Here is a 19,724-nt window from a genome sequence, read left to right on the forward strand (position 1 = left end):
CCTTTTGATTAGAGCTGACAATCCCCAGGCGCTCAAACCGTCCGTCCCCCCGGATCGGAAAAGAAAAATGACATCATCTCCGACCCCCGTAACGTGGGAAGAGCCTGGGGTCAGAACGGGGAACCCTGCGGCTTCCCCCTTGCAGAAGGATTTAATAAGCAAAGGGGAGAAACTTTCAGAGAGAGAATTTAAGTGATGCTGAGAGCATCCTACCACGAGCATCAAGATAACGCACCAGAGAATAAAATGTTGCAACAAAGGCATTTGCTTTTTAAAACCAACATCTTTTCTATTTGGGACTGGCCACGTTAGGCTTCGCCTCTAATCCCACAAATCCTTACCCCTTATGTTGATAATTTCGCCTTCGTTACTGGCAATATGGCTCTCAGCCTGCCTGCCAGAGCAGAAATAATGCCCAAACAAACAAGCAAGCAATCAAAAAGCAAAAGCATCGTTACAGCTTAGTTATTTCTGAGCTGATTGTGCCTTCTGAACACTTTCCATCACCATGGAAAAGAGTACTTAAATAAAAATAAATAAATAGAAGGGAGGATAAAGCATGGAAAACAAAAATGGGAGAGCGCACAAAAGAGATCTTTGAACATGGACCCTATTCGCAGACATTCAGGTGCTGGCAGAGCAAAACTCCTGCAAGATGACTAGCTGAATAAATATTGATCCTTCCACATCTCTCAGAACTTGGGGAACATGTACATTTTTATCTTAAAAAAGAAAGAAAAGCGGTGTACGTAATCAGCACAGGCTGCCCTGCGCCACTGGGTGAGGAGAGATGCAGAAGAGGGGCTGCTGTAAAGCTGCTATAAACTCCTTTTCAAACACATCTGACTAATCCTCAAGGTGCACAGGCTTCCCAAGGAACGTGAAAAAACTTCCAAAATCTATAAAAATCTCCTCCCCCCCATACACAAATATTATTCAAAATAAATAATAAACATCATAATTACAAAATAAATAATAAATAAATAATTTCAAACTAAACAGTCAACAACCATTCTCTTTCTTAGCATTTGCTGAGATTTCGGCCACAAGGAGGAGATGGTCTTGGCCAGGAGAAACAGAAGATGCTCTTGGACTCGGGTGACAGACAGCGACAGCAACCAACACGACGGACCCTGCTGTTGGCCAGGGGAACATGATGGAGATGAACATAAAGGGGCTCTCCTTTCCATCACTCCCATTGCCACAGCTATTAAATGCCAAAGCCGGCTGTTCCAGCGAAGGAACAGCTCTTCCTGCAGCACTTTTCCTGTCCCAAACCCATTTTTTTCTGGGATAACAGATTCGCAGCCACAGAATAGCAGTAAACCAAGGGAGGGGTGGGAGCCAACGGGCCCCCAAAGCCAAGCCTTACTATGTTCATGAGGGTGAGGACATAGTTCTGGACGTGCTCCTTCCCATGGAAGCGTACAACCGAGTCGTCCACCGCCAGCAAGACCTCGATGTTGTAGTCATCCTTCCTGGCATGGCGCCTCTTGCGCTCTGCGTCCCCCAGCCGCTCCGTCATCAGCTCCAGGGAGTTGGGGAGATCGCCCACCCGCACGCCGGGCACTGAGCAAGGCATGGGGGACAGAAAAAGAAAGAGCCATTGAGGTGACCTGACACCATGGCGACACTCCAAAAAAATATAAATTAAGCAGGAAAAATAAATAGGATGTATAACTCCAACCAGGTCGCTGATCCAGCTTGCTCTACAGTGGGGAAATGGCTCTGAATTGGGAGCACCGGCACGAAAAGACACATCAGTGCAATGATGGTCCTACACTGTCTGTTGGGTGGTGGTGGGACACCTGGGGCGGTGGTGGATAGCTGGGGAGGACGCGTGCGAAGCTGGGGGCTGCTCCTTGAGAGCAGATAGCTGCAGACACAGCATCCTCCATCCTTCACAGCATCCTTCACCCTTCATCGCATCCTTCACCCCAGCACCCAGCAGCGCACTCAAAGCTCTCAATTGCAATTCCATTAGCGATGCTACAAAAGCAATGAGCACACCCTGGAAAACTTTTAAACTTTTTTAAAAATCAGGGAGCTGATTATGGTGCCACAAGAGCTGAATAAACACCGGGGAAGGCTAATGCCTCCACGTAAATACAAATAGGTTTATAGAGTGCTTTTGCACAAGGTTGACCCCGCGCTTGTAAACACTTCTGGGTGCGCTTGGCTTTGTACGGGTGAGAGGGGAAGTCAGCAGGCAATTTATGAACACAGAGTGCAGCGCACAGCTAAGTGATGCTATTAAAAAAAAGCCACATTTTCTCCTTCAAGGCAAAGAAGGAGGAAAAAAAAAAGGACAAGGCACTAGAAAAGCAAAATTAATTATGAACGCTGGGAAAAGGAAGGGCTTCTATCATCTGTTAAAAAGTCAAATCAGCTCCACATTTCACAACGTATGGGTGATTAAAACAAGACTGCAGCACCTACATCTCCAAGCTGCAGTCAGCAGCCAAGTTGGACCAAGTCAGGCTCCTCCATACCCCTTCGCTCAAGAGTCCCGACTCTGCTTCCCATCCCAAGGCCAATGTGATCATCCATGGGCCTGATCACACCCACATTGTCTAGGAGATGCTTCCTCTTTGAAGAAGAGGAAGAATAACTCATATATAAGTCATCCAATTTTAACCAAATTTGGAAGAATTTCAAAGTTCCCAGCATTTTCTTTCCTTTCTTCTCACTGATGACCCAACTGGCAGTTAAAGCCAGCCTAAAGCCATAGGGCGAGAGGTACAAGCCAGAGGGCAAGTGGAAGGAGAAATCCTCCCCCGACAAGAAACAGTTATTATCAATTGCTGGGAAAGACTAGATTCGAGCAGCCCGTACCTTCGGGGTGGAGGTCCTGGCGGGGCTCGGCACTGTCCTGCCGGATGGCCGACCGGCGGTACACCACATGGGCCCTCCCATGCTCCTCTGTCTCCTGCTGCCCCCTCTCCAGGGGCTCAATGAAGAACTCGTTGCTGTCTGTCCGAATCAGGCCAGCCTGGACTCCACAAAGAAATAGAGAAAAGAGAAAAAAAGGTGTGGTTTTATATACACGTATGTGTATATACACACTCAATATATTCATTAAAGATTGATGCAGAGCATGCATGAATGCAAGGGGAAAAAGCATCCCAAATCAACTGGGTGTCTTGTTGCTACTCCATGACACTGGGATGGATCCATTATCATGTTCATGCATGATGACCCTTAATTTCTCCTGTAGATGGAAAAAAAATAAAATAAAAAGAGGGGGAGAAAACCAACCAACCAAAAAAAAAAAACTGGCCACAATTCAAGTTATGTCTTTATATGGCTAGGAAACCGTTCCTTCTCATCAGTGACAAGTTTTTCTGCCTAACCCTGCGCATCAGGGGATACAGGCTGCACGGGCTCCCACGCCACCTCGCCTCCCTGCACCCTCCCTATCTTCATCCTCATCCCCATCCCCACCTCCACGGTGCTGGGGAGGAAATCAGCCATTTCACCGACGCTACTAACTGCAGTCACAGCGAGAAGGAAGGAAAAAAGAAACCATCATCTTTGCCCTGTGAAGTGCTTGGGAATTAAGGCAGGGGAATCCCTTCAGAGGAGAAGCTGGAAAGCCTTAAAACTCCACCTCCCAAAGAAGGGGAAGATGAATGAGAGGGCAAACATCGCTGGAAATGTTGTCCTGGCTACCAACCTGCTCCTAATTAACACCAAGCTCCCACCAAATCCCCCTTGACATCAGCCCGAGCACTCATACCCCGCAGCGCCGGCTGGCTCAGACCTCGGGCAAGCAAAAGGATCACCAGGATTTGGCTTCCATCCCGTGGGCAGCCCCCCCCAGCCCAGCATTTTTCACAGCTCCCTCCATCGCGCATGCGTGCGCTCCTTGCTCCAGCGCTGCCCGCTGCTGCCTGCTGTTGAATAGCTGCCTGGAAAGCACAGGCAGAACATATGGATCTGTTCTTACAGCAAAGGCTTTGACAGCATGTACCTACTGGAGTCCTCATCAGGGCTGGGGTATTGGAACTGTTTCCATCAAATAAAATAAAAATTATATCTATATATATAGATAGATAGATATTTTGTACAGAGCAGTACGAAGACGTGAGCTGGGCTCTGTAAACAGCCAGGCAAAGCTGGGGCTCTTCCAAGCCCGCCTGGGTCATTGGATCCCCTTCGCATTCACGTACCGTTGCATTCATCGTGGCATCAGCCAACCTGGCTCTGTTAGACTTCATCAAATTTCCTGCTACACTTGGGTTTTATTAGCTGCTTAACTCCTCTGGAAAGAAGGTTTTTGGCTGGTTTTGTTTCACCTCCTTCCCAAGGAATCTAAGTACGGGCAGTTGTGCTAGGATCAACTCTCCTGACACACGTATCTCAGGTCCTTCCCGTAGGAGACGTTCAGATCACCAGAGCAGGACCTCTCCAGCCAGAGCTTGTCCCACCACCTCCAGCCAAGGAGATGAAGATCACAGCCAGGTTCAACCATGAGTTTGGAGCACCAGGCAAGGTGGTGGTGATGAGGCAGAGATCAAGCCAAGGAGTCAACCCACAGGTGAGGTCCAGTGATGGCCGGGCAAGTCCATGATGGGGCAGGTCCAAGCCGTTGCTCTTTATTATATGATAAGAGAAGGTGGGCATCCATTGCTTAACACAAAAATGAGTAGCTATGAAGGGCAGAGCCCTGGGCATCTGACACAGGCATCACAAACACGCTTGGATTTTATATGCGTGAATTACGCTGATTATTTCCCACCAACTAACATGCTTCCAGCTTGCACGCGGCTACAAATTTAGGCTGGAGTGGCACTCCTGCTACCCAAAAGCACCCAGCACGGTACCCTTGCTAGCATCCTATTTTAGCCCAGCGGCATAAGAAGCAATCCCTGCCCCAGGAGGAGGTCTGCTGGGACACTGCTACCCCCTCGCAGTCCTGTCACGGGGTGTTTCACCTGGGACGAGGCACCTCAAAGCCAGTTTATGGGTTTACGGCGAAAGCCGGGACTTGCTGAGTCAGGCGGCCGGAGGAAGGCTGCGCCGCTGTGCTGGGGCAAGGCTGGATTAAAATATGAAAGAGTCTGGTCCCAAGCCACAGCCCACTCAGGTTTGCGCTGCTCTACAGCTCGTGATTAATTATATATGGCTCAAGAAACAAAGCAGCCCAGACTTTCTCGCCCGTGCTTCCTCCCAAAGGCGGGATGCAACACGCTGCTGATTCCAGCCACGACCCACAGGCAAAGCGGATACCGCGAGGACTTGTGTGCACATCTGATCAGAGCAGCCTAATAAATGAAACAGAAACCGCAGCAGTCACCTTGGCATTTGCAAAAATAAAATAAAAAAAAAAAAACCAACCCAAAAACACCATTGCAAGAGGCATGCACAAACCTGCTCAGTCTTAAAAAGGAGCAGCTCAGGTTGTACTTCAGCACTTTGGGAAGGTTATGACTGTAGGGAGGCAGCAAGAGAGGCCAGACACCACGCAAAAAGCCTCAATAAGCTTTCCTTGGGCTCTTGCCAAGAGATCGATCCCATCCTCAGCGATCAATTTGCCATGCGCTTCCCACCCCCAATTTTATTTGGTTTAATAATACCAAATCAAATGAAATCTGGCAAGGTGGGACTACCATTTCTGATATTTCTAACATGAGATGCTGTCTGCAGCTCTCGGTGAAGGTAATTCCCAAACTAGAAAAAGGCCCTTTGAAGACAATTCCACTGGAAAGAGGGAAAATATACTTTTTTTTTTCTTTTAAGGAAAACACCAAACTCAATTCTGCCAGCTCGCAGAAGGTGAAGTCTCTTTTCCAGCTCTCCTGCGTCTCCCCAGGCTATGGGAGAGAGGAACTGGCCCCGCTGGCCTAATGCCAGCCTCGCTAAGGAGGACCCCCCCGGCACCCCGGGTAAGCGCTGGGGGTAAAAAGCTCCAGCTCCCACAGGAATTCAGGAAATTCTGACACTTCAACGCAGCTGAAATGTGGAAAAATTAATAAAGCTGCTCCACTCGGCCAGAGAAGCAAACAGCGCCGAGGAGGGGGAAATCCAGCTGCGTGCATAGTATGTATTTTTCCTACGCGATTCACACTTAATTTGGACAAAAAGTCCCAGAAAGCCAGGCTGTGTGAACGCAGGCACTGCTCCCCCTTCATCCAGAGATTGCCCAGTGAGGGCATCGGGGGGATCTGTCAAGGGACGTATCTGCCCTGCACGGACCTGGACCACACCTGGGAGCAGCACAGTGTGCGTGGCACCAGGGTATGGCCCAGAGGTGCTCGGTCACTATTTTGGTACCTTGCCATCTGCAAGCTCATTGGCATCACGGGGGAACACAGAATTAAGCGAGATAATTAACCACTGAGACTTTCACTCCACGTTCTTTACCGGGCACACAGTCTAGTATTGCAAACTCGGGCAAGATGCTAAGCGGGACGCAGGGAGAGCTTTCCACCAGTGAAGTCGGGGGGAGGGTGTAAAATACCACCTTCAGACACCTTTGCTCCATTCCCATTGAGAGCAACATCTTGAGACATCTCACCCTCTAGGCATTTAAACCAACACCTTTTTTCTTCCCAAAATTAACCCTACAGTTCAGGAGCTGCAGAGAAAATCCTGGAAGGCAAATCCATACTTTTTGCATAGGGGCATCGTTATGGGGACTGTTTATCCCTTCGTTCCCTATTAATTACTGTTCCTGAGGGCTTTTGTGCTCTGCTTATCTGCTGCCACCCATCCGAAGCAGGCCAGGGCAACAGGGACGGAAAATGCTGGCTCTACAGTTTGCAGCACATTGGTGCACATAACCCCAGAGAGCAGTGGGGGAAAAGTCAGCCATGAAAAGCAAATACGGTGCCTACAGATGATAATTCTTCACCCATCTCTGCAAACAGCAAAGCACGGAAAAGCAAGGTCGACCACACGCTGCTAAAGCCAGCGTGGAAAGATGGGATGCCTTCACTGCAGCGAGATGTGTCCACCGGGGGTGATTTCTGACTAATGCTACTTTACCAGTTAGGAATTTGGTGGCTTGGATCAGCTTTGAAATTATGTTATGGACGACAGCATCTTCCTACCCTGGTATGAGACGCCCCTGCAGAAAAAAAGGCCAGATTTTCATGCGTGGATGCCTGCAGCAAATAACAGCCGTGGAAGGTGCCATGGGTTTGGCATCTGTGAAAAGTATCAGCTCACTTCCATGGCTAAATATGGATTTAAGAAAGACTTAATGTGTACTCTGTTTTTCTAGAACTGGGGTTTTTGTTCCCCTCTTTATTTATAATCTCAGTCTCCGTTTATACACAGCGTAATCTCTTTGTGTACACAGCCTTCATCCGCAGCATCCCAGAATGCTTCCTCTGACCAGAAACAAGCGGCCAAGCGCAGTCCTGCGCCTCCCACGCACGCTATACTGGGATGCAAAAGCCACAGTCCCCTTTTGAAACTCATGGGTAACTTCCAGAAAAAGTCCACAGCAATTCCAGGGTGCATGCATCTCAAAGAGCAACAAAGCTACCTACAGCCAGTGCGCCCCACATTAAGTTAGTCCCTATCTAGCACGATGTTAACGACAGTCTCCACGATGTACATCCCTCCCAGATGCTCTGCTGCTTCTCTGACGGGCCATGCTGGACTTCAGTGCGGTCATAAATACTATCCTCCCATCCCATCCACACCTACCACCGTGTTTTGGTTCTGTTTCTTGCTCCATTTGCTAAATCAAGCTCTTTTCACCGTTTTTTTGGGGTCCTCTTGGTCTCACAATTCCTCCAAAGGGAACGGACCCTGAGCAGATATAAGCTGTCAGACTAACTTAAGCCAGAGGACCATACAGCAATCTACACCAGCCAGAAAAACCCATGAAAGAGAGAAACCAACTGCTACGTTGGCGGTAGCACAAAATCCTGTTTACCAGGGGAGGAGCAGAGCCTGCTCGGGCTCTGTCCTCCTGACCTCTTCCCCCCGCCTGCAATCGCCACATGTGCTTTGCCAGATGATGGGAAATTGCTGCTTAAGGCCAGGGCATTTATTTGTTGGCCATGGAGCAATAAATACATTGCAGGAATCAAAAAAAAAAAAAAAAATCGTGGTTTTTTTTCTGTCTTCCCTAGTGCTGCTGGAGCTCTACATGAAGAAATAAAACATCTGTGAGACAGCACATCAGCAACCACAACGCTAACACCGTGTCCCAGGATAGCTTCGGAAATGGGGGCACGCCAAAACCACCCTGCAGAAGCCCTCGGCATTTGCAAACCACCAAAGCCCTGTGCATCAGCACAACACGGCTCGGCTAATCCCACCCCACACAGCAACAGCAAAGCCCCCACAGAGCTGGCTGCATCAGGGGTTAATGAAGGTAAAGAGGGATGAAGCAAGCGCCCTGAGCTGCTGATCCTGAAGGAAAAGCCGTTTCTTTCTTTACATGAGCTTAAAAGAGTGGGCATGGGGGTACCACAGATGGCAAGATGGGTACAGCTGCATAAATCCACATGCAGAAGCATCCTGCAGTACAAGCTACATCCTAAACCGGCATCGCTGCTACTACCTGCGGCCAAGGGATGGCTGGAACAAGGGCAAAAATAATAACAACCCCCACATGAGACGGTGTGCAAGGGGCTGAGATGGGAGAACTTGGGGCTAAAGCCTACAAAAGTTAAACTAAAGCCTACTTGAGATGGACTCTAACAGTAGAGTGGGCTCCAGGGAAGAGAAACTCCCTAACACCATCCTCGCTGCTTCCCAGCCGCGGCGTGACACAGACTCAGCTGCCAAAGGCTTCCAGCATCCCTTCACTCACGATGCCAGTGGGAATTATATCTGCAATGAAACCTGCACACTTCAAAAATAGGTTTTCTTTCCAGGCACAGCACTACTAGTTGCTTGCTGGACCTATAGGAAATACCTTTAAAGCTTTCAAGCCTGCCCAAATTCGCCAGCCCCAGCATGATCCATGTCACGGAGAAATTTCTGCAAACTCACAGCTTCATCCAATTCCAAAAAAGATGCTTCAAAAGGTGTGGATTATGTGCTAAAATTGTTGGCAAAAAAATAAACTCCTATATGTAGGCGAACTACGTATTTCTAGCTGTGCTGCTCTATCATTTCTGCTTGTATAGTAACACCAGGCGCTATATAAAAAGAAAGGAATGCCAAATTGTTTGTGCTAGCAGCCAAAATTGGCTAAGGAACTCCCAGAATAAAACAATCCAAAAAAGAAATATATATAAAAAAAGCAAAATAAGACATTTATTCCAACCCAGGAGCAACCTAAGTGGTACCAGGAGAAAACAGCAAATGCTGGCACCTAAAACAAGAATTAAATTGGCTCAAAGGAAATTTGAAGGGCAATGAGCCAAAGGTATAAAAAATAAGAAGAAATTCCTCAAGTGTATCAAAAGTAGGAAACCCACGGGCAGACCAGATGCCAGGGCTAAGGAGGCAACAGAGCCATTTAAGTAATTCAAGCACTGCGGCACTAAGTTACCAATGCTGAACTGCGCTCACCCTGCACTCAGAAAACCAAAAGGCTCTGAGCATATCAGCTATTAGGAAAAAAAAAAAAAGAGGTCCTCCCCCAAAAAGATGCTTAGCAGAAGTGAGACTGCACGCTAACAGTGATTTCAGGAGATGCTCGAGGTCACTCGGCCTCATTTAAGAGGTGGGAAACGCAGAGAAAAAGTTCCTGAAGCAGTCCCAAGGTAAAAGGCAGGTGAGCGAGGATGAAGCAGCATCACCAGCAGCGTGGGTACCCATCCTGGAGACAGGGCAGAGCCCGCAGGCATAACGGCATCTGACACGGTCCACCTCTGGGCAGGAGGCAGCTCAGGCATGGGACAGGCAATTTTTTCAACCCCTTTAAATAAATACAGCTGCATGGCTGCACATATAGCGGAACGATGGAGCGCTCGCACGTGTACTACCCTGCCCTGCTTACGCCACAAGCCACGTGGGGAAAGGGGACCCACAACAGCCAGCCGGTAACTGGCAACATATGGTGCAGCCACCCAAAAATCAGGTTTCAGGACACCACGATCCACCTCTTAAGAGAAAACTGCACCAAAACACGGGCAGCACGCACAAACCGCCCCGCCGGCCTCGAGCTTACCAGTCCATCACAGTTGCTGATGGCCACGGCGGCGCCGGGCATGCCGGAGATGTCGCCGATGAAAAGGCACCGCTGCTGGAGGGGTTCTCGGAAAAGCACCTCAAAATCCTCCTGCCATTCGGCCACAGCGCCCGGTGGCACCAGCCGCTGGTTGGGCCTCAGCCGGAGGTGCAGCTCCTTCCCGAAAACCGTGACATTGAAGTAGAGCAAGCGGCCCCCGGCCCCGCGGCGCTGGGGGGACTCATCCAGGGGGCTGCGGGGGGCGCGGCGGCGGGACGGGTGCAGGGCTGGGGGACAGGCGGCTTCGCGAATCCCCGCCACCGCGTCGCCGGACACCACGTGCGAGAGGAAGCGGCCTCGGCAATCGGCGCTGAAGGGGACGATCACACCATACTCGCTGAGTTTGCCGGACAGGAGGAGCTCTGCGGAGGCAAGACGGAGGGAACGGGCTCGGCGACGGGCACGGAGCGTCCCGCTCACGCGTCAGGATGTCAGTGGCCAACCCAACTCGGGCAGCCTTTGGCGAGCGCTGCCGCCGCTCGATAAGCCCAGCAACGGCTTTTCCCTCCTGATGCAGCTCCGCTTTGTAGTTTTAACCGGGCGCCGTCAAACGTAGCAGAATAAACTCGGGCTGACGTGCCCCTCGCACTCCAAGCACGCCAACTATTTCTCACCCAGCCTCCATCTCCCCCAGTTTCCCATTGAAACCAAACCCCCAGGCCGGCGGCAGCCCTCTCCTTTCTCCCCATCCTCCGGGGTGCAAAAGCCACCTGTCAAAACACCACCCCCGCCCCCCCCCAGCCCCCGGGACCCCCCACCCCAGGGAAGGGGCCGTACCTGGGGCGCTGCCGGCGGCCAGGCAGCCGTGCAGGGGGACGAGGCAGGAGAGCACCAGCCGCAGATAATCCATTTGGGGCCGGCGGCGCGGCGCGGCGGGCTGCGGGGCGGGCGGGATGCGGGGCGGGCGGCGCCCGGCGCCCGCCTCCCCCCGCCGCCGCCGCCGCCGCCGCCGCCGCCGGGGCCGGGGCCGCTCCCGCCGCCGCCGCCGCCTCCGGGGCTCCCGTGCGCGGCGTGGGGCGGGCCGGGGGCAGGGTCTGCGAGAAGGGGTGGGAGTTGGGGGGGGGGGGTAATTATTTTTCTTAATTTTAAAAATTTTTTTAATTTTTTAAAATTTTTTTTCCCGTTACTTTTTCTTCTTAAAAATCAAAAAAAAGTTCTCAGATTGCGTTCAGATGCTTCTTTTCTTGAAGATTTTTTTTTTAAAAAAAGCCTTTTCGGGCAGGCGGCTCCGGCCTGCCAGCCCTCCCTCCTCCCTCCCTCCCTTCCCCGCCCCGCGGCCGCTCGGCTCCAGCCCTGCCCGAACAAAGGCGAGGCGCGCCGGGAGCCCCCCTGCTCTGCCCCTTCCCTCGGGGTCTCCCCAAAACCCACCCCTGGCCCCACGCTGGAGCGGGACCCCGCACGGAGGAGCTCCATAGGGAGAGCCAAATCCTCTCCCAGCACTTAAACCACTGCCGCCTCATGAGGTGTAGGTAAACATCCTGTTTAGAAACATCTGGGATGGTGGGTTTTGGGTTTTTTTTAACTCCTCTCTTTTTAGGAAGAGATATGATGGGAGAAGGCGCTTGCATGAGAGCAGCGCCTCGGTTCTGGATGCCGCGTTGCCGGCTCTCCAGGCATGACCACCTCTTGGGTTTTCCAAAGGGCATTGCACAGTTCGGTGCGTGCTCTGCATCATCGGGTTCCTCACTACTACCCTTACGAGGGGCAAATAAATTAGGTAGTCCCCCGAAAAATAAGCAGAATTCCAGCAAATCCAATGCCCCAGTAAAGGGGCTTCTCTCATGGCTTATTTTCATTGCAGAAGACACCCACCATGTGAATGCTCAAAGCCCAGGGCAGAGAACAGGTGGCCACCAGAGCCCTCCAGAGCAGGGCCTCTCAGCATCTCTTGCCCAAACCTCACCTCCATCAATGCAGAAGAGCACACCTCCTGGTACTTTTTGCATTTGCTAGGTCCAGCTCTTCTTTTTCTTCTAAATCTCATTCTGGACAGGACTCTAAGGGCAGCTCCAGGGAGGGGGCTGTCCTGCAGCACCGGTAATACCAGTTGTGCTGGTTGTGCATGGATTATACTTATCTGGGGCCTCAGGGGCAGTTTGGGTAACACTCAGGGAAGCAAAGCCTGTCATAAGAGGTAATCCCTGCCTTGAAGACCTTGTTGTCTAAGCCACCACAGTAGCCAGAGTGCCATGGGAAAGGTGAGCAGGGAAAACAACGTGCCAGGCTGCAAACTTCACATCAGCTCTACCTTTAGGATTATTATTTTGGATCTCTTGGTAGGACCTTGGTTGGAGCTTTGCTCCCAGCCCAGCAGCACAGTGATGCCAGGAGCGGCAGGAGAGGACCACCATGTGAGAAAAGCTGACTTTTGGAAAGCTTACCTGCACTGTGGATGTGCGTGGATGGTGGGGCTGTTGGGTGCCGGAGGAAGGATCCACGCGTGGGGACAGGGAACCCCTTGGAGATGGTCCTGCTGCAGCCGTTCCTGGCGAAGTGCTGAGGGAAGCGGTACTTCAGTGCTCTCCGGTCGTGTTACGTAGAATGGGTGCTGCCAAAGCATCACTCTGAAGCTGCAGATGAGGGTGAAGAGCCTTGCTTTCTAGCTGGGTGATTGGGTTGGGTTTTGGGGAGAGGAGGGGAGAGGAGCCTCAGGGATGAAAATCCAAGCAAAAAACCCCAGTACGTAAAGCCACAAGATACCTCCGGAAAAAGAGATGAATAAGCTTACTTCAGCTAGAGAAAGAGAATTTCAAGTTGGAAGAACAGATTTTATTTCCTAAACTAAATCTTTGCGTGCTTCTGTTGCATAGTGCAATACATAATTAAACACAAGAAGTGATATGTAAGAGATTCTTTGCATTTAAGATAGAAAAAGAATTTGTGCTCCAAGCATTTTAGGTGATTTAGGTAGATATGCACCCGTTAGAACATTAAAGCTGGAACAAGCCCTAATTATGACTAAATAGATTTATGCCGAAACACGTAATAAAGAGCATATTTTACTTGTGAAGAACGGCTCCACAAAATATCATTTAATTACTTTTTTGCAGAGGCAGAAACTATTTCTTCATCCATGAACTCATCCAGTCCCTCTAGACCATTAATGCTTCCCCAGCGTTACCAAACCGTTGGCTTCGGCAGCGTAAATCTGGCTGAACAATGATGGCCTTGGACTGACATGCAACTCCCCCCATGTGCGGACCTTCTAAAGGTAATAAAGAAATGGTATAGGGTACCGATCCTATAGCCTGCTACGCATGGTGGGAAGAAGACCCTTAAGTGGATCTCATGAGCTCCAAGAGGCTGAGATATTAATTTTTCACCCTTGCAGTGGTATCAACCCTACCCGTTGGTCTTACCTGCCTGAAATATTAAAATGATCGACCACTGCAAGTGGATTTTTGTGTTATCTCTACCAATACACCATCATTTAAAAACAAAAAGTTGCTGCTCTTTCCAGCCTGCGTCCTCCCAATTCCCAGCATAAAGAGAGGATGGGAAAGCAATATGGGATATTTCTTGCTAGAAAAGCTAAATCAAGATCTGCAAACATTTAGTTTTTTATAATAAATTAATAACAGAGAGGAGAGACGGTGACTGCATTATAGCATCACCCCAAGCTGGGCAGGAGGAGACCCCGAGTGTCTCTCACACCCCAGAGGGGACTTGGCCAAGGTGGCCGGGCGGGTACCCAGACATCCCAGCTTCTTTTCCACACCAACACATTCACTCTTGCCCCCCAAAAGCCCCGCCACACCCCATTTCAGCTGCAGCTGAGGAGAAGCAACCCCTGCAGCAACCCCAGCCCCTCTACCCCCTGTTTTGTCCTTTTCTTTCCTTCCCTGCTTGTCTTTTCCCTCCTATGTCCTTCCCCTTTGCTTTGGCCCCTCTATTCTCCTCTTTGACTCCAAGCTTCACCTTTCCCCTCCTAGCCTTTCACTCTGCCCCAACCTTTCTCCTTGACTTTAGGCTTAACCTTTTCCTTTCTGTTTTTGAGTTCAAATGGAGCCTTTTCCTGTTTTCCCCTCCTCGAATGCTATTTTATCTCGAGCTCCTGTTTCCTCCATCGATAATAAACTTTGTAATTCTGCTTTCTGATTCAACAGGCGCTCCTCTCTTTAGCCCTGAGCTTTGCCAGTGACATCTTTTCGGGGACTTTCCCATTTACTAGGTGACCTCTAGGTCTGCGGAGGAGCAGTTTTTCTTTCCAGCTTCCAGAGAAGAAAGCTGCCAACAGCTGCTGCTTTTAAAACCCCAAACCAGATTGTTTTCCCTCCAGGAGACTCCAGTGTGTATTCCCAAAGCCTGATTTTTATCTGGCGGTACCCAAACTCTGCCCAGCCTGGAGAGATGCAGTGTGACCAAGCTCTGCCCATCCCAGATGGGTACCATCTGGAGCCGGAGCCCAGGCGACGTGCCCCAAACCTCCGCAAAGGGTGCTCCCTCCCTGCCAGCAGTAGATGCGGCTATAGGCCCCCAAGTGCAATTAATCCTGAACTTGAGGGATGGGAAAAACTTCACACCAGGTTGGAAGGATTTCTTAAAATAAAATACTTAATTGGGTCTATTTTTTGTGTCTTTATGGGCACCCATTGTTTTGCTCAGCCGTGCAAGCCTCTTGGAGGGGAGGGCATTAGGTCTAATAAAACCATAGCAATCTCCACTGATTATCTACACTGGCTTTTCTACCCATACTATCATGAGTTTAGGAGCCAGGAGCTTGGGATCTACCAGAGCGAGAAGCAAAGGCTGTATTTCCAGCCATCAGTCACCACATTTCTTCTTCCCGGAGATTTAAAGCCTCATGATGGGCTGATTCCTGTCGAGTGGTAAAAGCGGGGGGGGGGGGGGGGGGGAATAAAGAAAAGAAAAGAAAGAAGAAGGAAAAAAGCATTTCTCCAGCCGGTTGGTTTGGTTTGTGTTTTTAAAACTGGCTGCAAGAAGCAAGCAGGAGCCCCAGGAGAGGTGGATTAGCATCCCAGGAGAGATGGACTAGCATCCCGGCACAGGTAAGATGGGCAGGGGGGACAGCCGGGGATTTTACCCAATGCTTATGCCCATCCCGGGTGTAACACACATCCATGCACAGAGAAAGGGGAAAGGTCTGCAGGTGTGCTTGGTGGTTAAGGAGACATCCAAAACCCCACCATGCAGGGACCCAGAGCCTCTGCAGGGAGTGCAATCCCACCCACCCCACCCCCCCGGCTCCCCAAACTAGAGGGACCGAAGCAAAAGCGCCAGCGGGCTGTGGGTGAGCGAGCATGACCTCATCCCTCAAACACGCAGAGCCGCCGTGAGATTAAACCAGAAAATAGTTACTGCTGCAGCGCTGGTGGCAGGAGGGGAGCCTTGCTATTTGGAGAGAAAAGTCCCCTGAGCATCTTCCCCTCCCTCTCTAAAGCACCCCCCAGCCGAAGAGGGGAAAGACATCCCTTTTCCAGGATTTCAGCTCTTTCCGGGGAGATTTTTAGGAGTGCTGCTGGAACACCACCAAGGAGGGTCACAAAGATGCCGTGCTCATCCAGGAGAAGAGGAGGAGAAGCACAAGCCCTGCTCTAGGAGGCAGAGAGCTGACAGGCACATCATCTGGTCTCTGGCTGCCCTGAAGCAGGATCATTCCTGGCAGATCTCTCCCTAATCCGTGCTTTAAGACCTCCAAAGATGGAGGGAGCCTCCACAAGCCCCCAGGATATTGATTTTTTTTGCTGTGTCTTGCTTTTCTTTTCTTGGAAAGTTTTTCCTCCTGTTTAATCTAAATGTTTCTTGCAGCTGCTTACGCCCAGGAGTTTTTGTGCCATTTACTTGGATTTTCTTGGTTTTCCTGCAGCCCTTTCCTTACATGAGGATAGCTGCCATGCTCCTCCACAGCCTTCTCTGATCTCCTCTGACCTCTCCCTATTCAGGCCAGCGCTTTCCCTAGCTGTGATGCTGAGCTCGCAGTGCACCCTGAATAAAATCCAATTAGCCATCCTAATCCTCCGCAAAAGTATGGGCATACGACTTAAAGGCTTCTGGGCTTTTTCTCCAGAAGTGCAAAAGCAAAGCCATACCCGTCTGCCTTGCACACCCTTTGGCTCCCTTGCACACCCCTGGCTCCCTTGCACACAAACACCTGCAACACCCATGCAAAACTCAGAGCCGCAAGCTTTGCTTAGGGAAAGCACTAATGCAAATATACATGTCTGATACATCCTGCCACCAAACTCCTCCTGCTAACATACCAAAGATGCTGGATGCTATTACGAAGCCAAGCAACAATGGCAGGGACTGGCACTGTTTTTCCACAAGGCTCCAAACACGCTGGCATCATCACAGTTTTTTAAGGTGAGACTTGGCTGCAGGTGGAAAACCAAGTTCTTCATATGGATTTAGCACCTAGGAAGCAAGTAGCACATGATGCCGTGGATTTTTGGGAGCACTCAGGCTCCCAGTGCCCTTTTCCAAGATCCAGAAGGGAGAGCCAGGTCTCCAGAGCAGCTGGGCCAGCTGGGGTGGGAAACCGCGGTGAAGTCCCGTGGTACAAGGTCCTACTCTCTTCCCATCCCTCACCACTCCACAGCCCACGTATCCAAAGGCTACTGGTCTCTCTGCTTCCTCAGCAAGGCCAGCATCCCACAAGCATGTGGCATGAGGCTGTTCCCCTGCAGTCAATGACCCTTGGAAACAGCTGGCCAGCAAACACAACATCAAGTTATCGCAGAAAGATGGGAATAATGCATGAAGGACAACAGCAAGAACCCTCTGGAGAGTGATAAATTCCCATACAGGTGCACACCCTGCACCAAGACGGGGACAGAGCACAAACCCTACTGGCACACACATCCTCCTGATGGCACCAGGCAGCATTTGCTGGGATCAGAGCCCTTCCCGATCTGAGGGGAAGCATCTGCTATTCCCACCTAACCACATCGCACTGCACCTCCGAGCATCGCTTCTCCTGCGAGCCAGGCTCAGGCTCATCCCTAAAGCACGTCTTCTTGCAGAGCACTTGATTATGGCTGCATCTTCAAATTCCTGTGAGATATTTGCTTTGGCAACCTCACAGGGACAAACCTGGGAGGTTTTTAGGGGCCAGGAGTCCCCCCTCCGCCCCCTTCCCACCCAGGGATGAACAGAAAAGCCTGGGAAATGAAACTGTAAAGCTGAAAAAGGAATAAATGAGCCAGAAAGTGGAAGTCGATGCCGGCTGATGGGAGATGCTGAACTGCAAGTTAAGGGATGGTGAAACAAGGTCAGCGAGATTTATACTGACAGCCTTGGATGGCTTCCAGCCCCTACTGTCAGCAGCAAAGGCTTGGAAAAGAGGAGGGAAAAAGTTGCTCTCCTTCTAGGAACCGTGCTGCAAGGTTTGCGGAGAAAGCTCCGCCGGCATGGCTGAGTCCCGCCGATGGGAAAGCAAAAAATAAACCCCCCAAAACCTTGTTTTCCAATTATAATCCAACACAGAGCCCAGCTGCAGCAGATGTTAAACTCCGGGTCAGCGGGACCACAGAGGAGTTCAGGCGTTCGGCACCACCTCAGTTTAAATAAGCCAGCAGCCTGGCCAGCCCAGACGCCTGGGTGAGGGGCTCCCCACCGTGACGGGCGGAAACCTATTTAACCGCTCCTTCCCAAAAACACAGTGCCTACATAGAGGCTTAAAGCCACCTGATCACTGTGGCATCCAAGAGAAATATATATACTCTGTATCCTTGGGACCCAGAGGGTTGTTAAAGCCTCTCCGAGCCAGCAAGCGGCCACGGCTTGGACCACCCGGGGGGCGGGATGCTGACCCCGGCATCGCCCACATCCCACCAGCATCGTTTCGTCTCTGGGGAGACGAGCTGCCCCTGCTGAAATATGCATCCATGCCAGGGGGCTGGCTGGTGGGAGACATCCATCCCTTCCCGCTCTCTTGGCGTCCCCAGCCCTTTCCTTTATTTACAGCAACCTTTTTCCCATCGAGGCCCAGCACAAACTAGGTTAGCCTTGCCCAGCATCCCTCCAGATGCGCCTTCCCCTCTCTACACATTGACCGTTTTATTAATTTTTAATCATCCTCTTGCTAAAATTAAGCTTACTGGTGTGTAAAACACGAATCTTTTTTTTTTTTTTGCCTCTTTAAGCTAGCCATTGAGCATTTCCCCGTCCCCCAGGGCCTCACTCATCCCTTCGGCTGACGGTTATCATTCCGGCATGACCCCTGCCAGCCAGCAAGCGCTTTCGAGTGAATCTCATTGAGCCCCGTCTCCTCTTTCAGTGCTTTCAGCTCGAGCTGGGGAAAATAATTAATTTTTCATTTGCGTGGGGCCAGAAGCACCCTGAGGTGGTGGAGGGCCAGAAAACAGCTTTTTTTTTTCCCCCTGCAATATTCACAGGTCAAACGTGAGAAAGAGAGGAGAAAAGTCATTTCAAGCCTGGGGACCATGGTTTGTACATACTTCGCTGCAAGAAAAGAGCCAACCCCGATGCTTTGCATGATGCCCCCAATTTTTGAGGCTTCAGAAAACCTCCCCTTGCTGCCTGCAGGGATGCTTTCCCCTCCATGCAGGACAGCATTTGCATTGCTCCTCTGGATGTAGCCAAAAATCCCCCTTCTCTGCAGCATCCCCTTTTAGCCTGTGATTTATTCCTGCCTCTGCAGCACACCCCAGACCTGCTGCTCCATTCCCCAAAATGACAGGGGGCTTGGCCCCCAAATGAGCCATGCATAGGGCTCTGACGGGGCTGGGAGGGTGAGAACGGAGTGGGGGAAAGGAAAGTTCATGGTGCGCCTATATGGCTTTTATTTTTAGTTTTCTAGGCCCCGGCTCCGCAAAAGCATCTTAATTACTATTCTTCAGCTATAAAATGAAACACAGATGCGCTCTCTTTGCAGAGGTCCAATGGTTTTGTCGGGGGGTTCTGCTGGAGAGGTACATCATAGAAAGAAAAACATGGAAATTATTATTATTATTATTATTTTATGTCAGAGCTATTTGCGGTGGCCTTGTGCCAGCACGTGCCTCCCCAGCATTGCTGTCGTCCCGGCCCACCGACAGCTCCCCTGACCTCAGCCTCTTCTTGTGCTGCGGTAAACAGAAATTATATCACCCCCAGCCCCAAAACACACTTTATTTTCACTGACGGTTAGGTAATACTCCTGAATTGGTACTTGGAAAGCTGATGTCCGTGGGACTGGGGTGCATCTGACATTTTATATTAAGCAGAGCTGCCACAGCTGGGTGGAGAAAATAGGAAAAAAGGGTTTGTTTGGTTTTTTTAAAAAAACGCAGCCCTGAAGCCCCTGATAGCTGCGGTGATTATCTGGGGCTGCGGCACGTTTCCCCTTGCAGTTCCACGTGCCAGTGGAATATTGGCTCCTCGGCATATTTTCCCCTTTCGATGTATGAAAAAGCATAAAGACACTTGTAGTTAAGCTTCCAAGGATTTCTGCTCACCCAGAAGAGGGGGGGACACAGGACCCCGGCTGAGGTAACAGGAGCCCCGTTCCTTTTACCTCTGCTAAGCCCAAAGAGGGGTCCCTTTGCCAGGGCCCCTGTCTGATGGACAGATGCAGAAAAGGAGAATCTGGCCAGGAACAGCTGTATTTGTGCATATT

The 19,724-nt window shown here is 50.7% G+C and overlaps 1 protein-coding gene across 1 annotated transcript in view; it reads right to left on the bottom strand.

The window, feature by feature from the left end:
- ADAMTS14 (ADAM metallopeptidase with thrombospondin type 1 motif 14) overlaps window positions 1–10,994 on the bottom strand; it is a gene marked incomplete at both ends in the record, with an annotated part of 35,403 nt that extends 24,409 nt beyond the window's left edge. Inside the window, 4 exons of the mRNA XM_082308123.1 lie at window positions 1,373–1,569; window positions 2,836–2,992; window positions 10,085–10,506; window positions 10,922–10,994. Coding sequence (XP_082164249.1) covers window positions 1,373–1,569; window positions 2,836–2,992; window positions 10,085–10,506; window positions 10,922–10,994 — 849 coding nt within the window. The remainder of the gene's footprint in view (window positions 1–1,372; window positions 1,570–2,835; window positions 2,993–10,084; window positions 10,507–10,921) is intronic.
- Between the last annotated feature and the right edge of the window lie 8,730 nt (window positions 10,995–19,724).

This window comes from Platalea leucorodia (genome assembly GCF_965183815.1).
Source record: "Platalea leucorodia genome assembly, chromosome: 4".
Lineage (NCBI taxonomy): Eukaryota > Metazoa > Chordata > Aves > Pelecaniformes > Threskiornithidae > Platalea > Platalea leucorodia.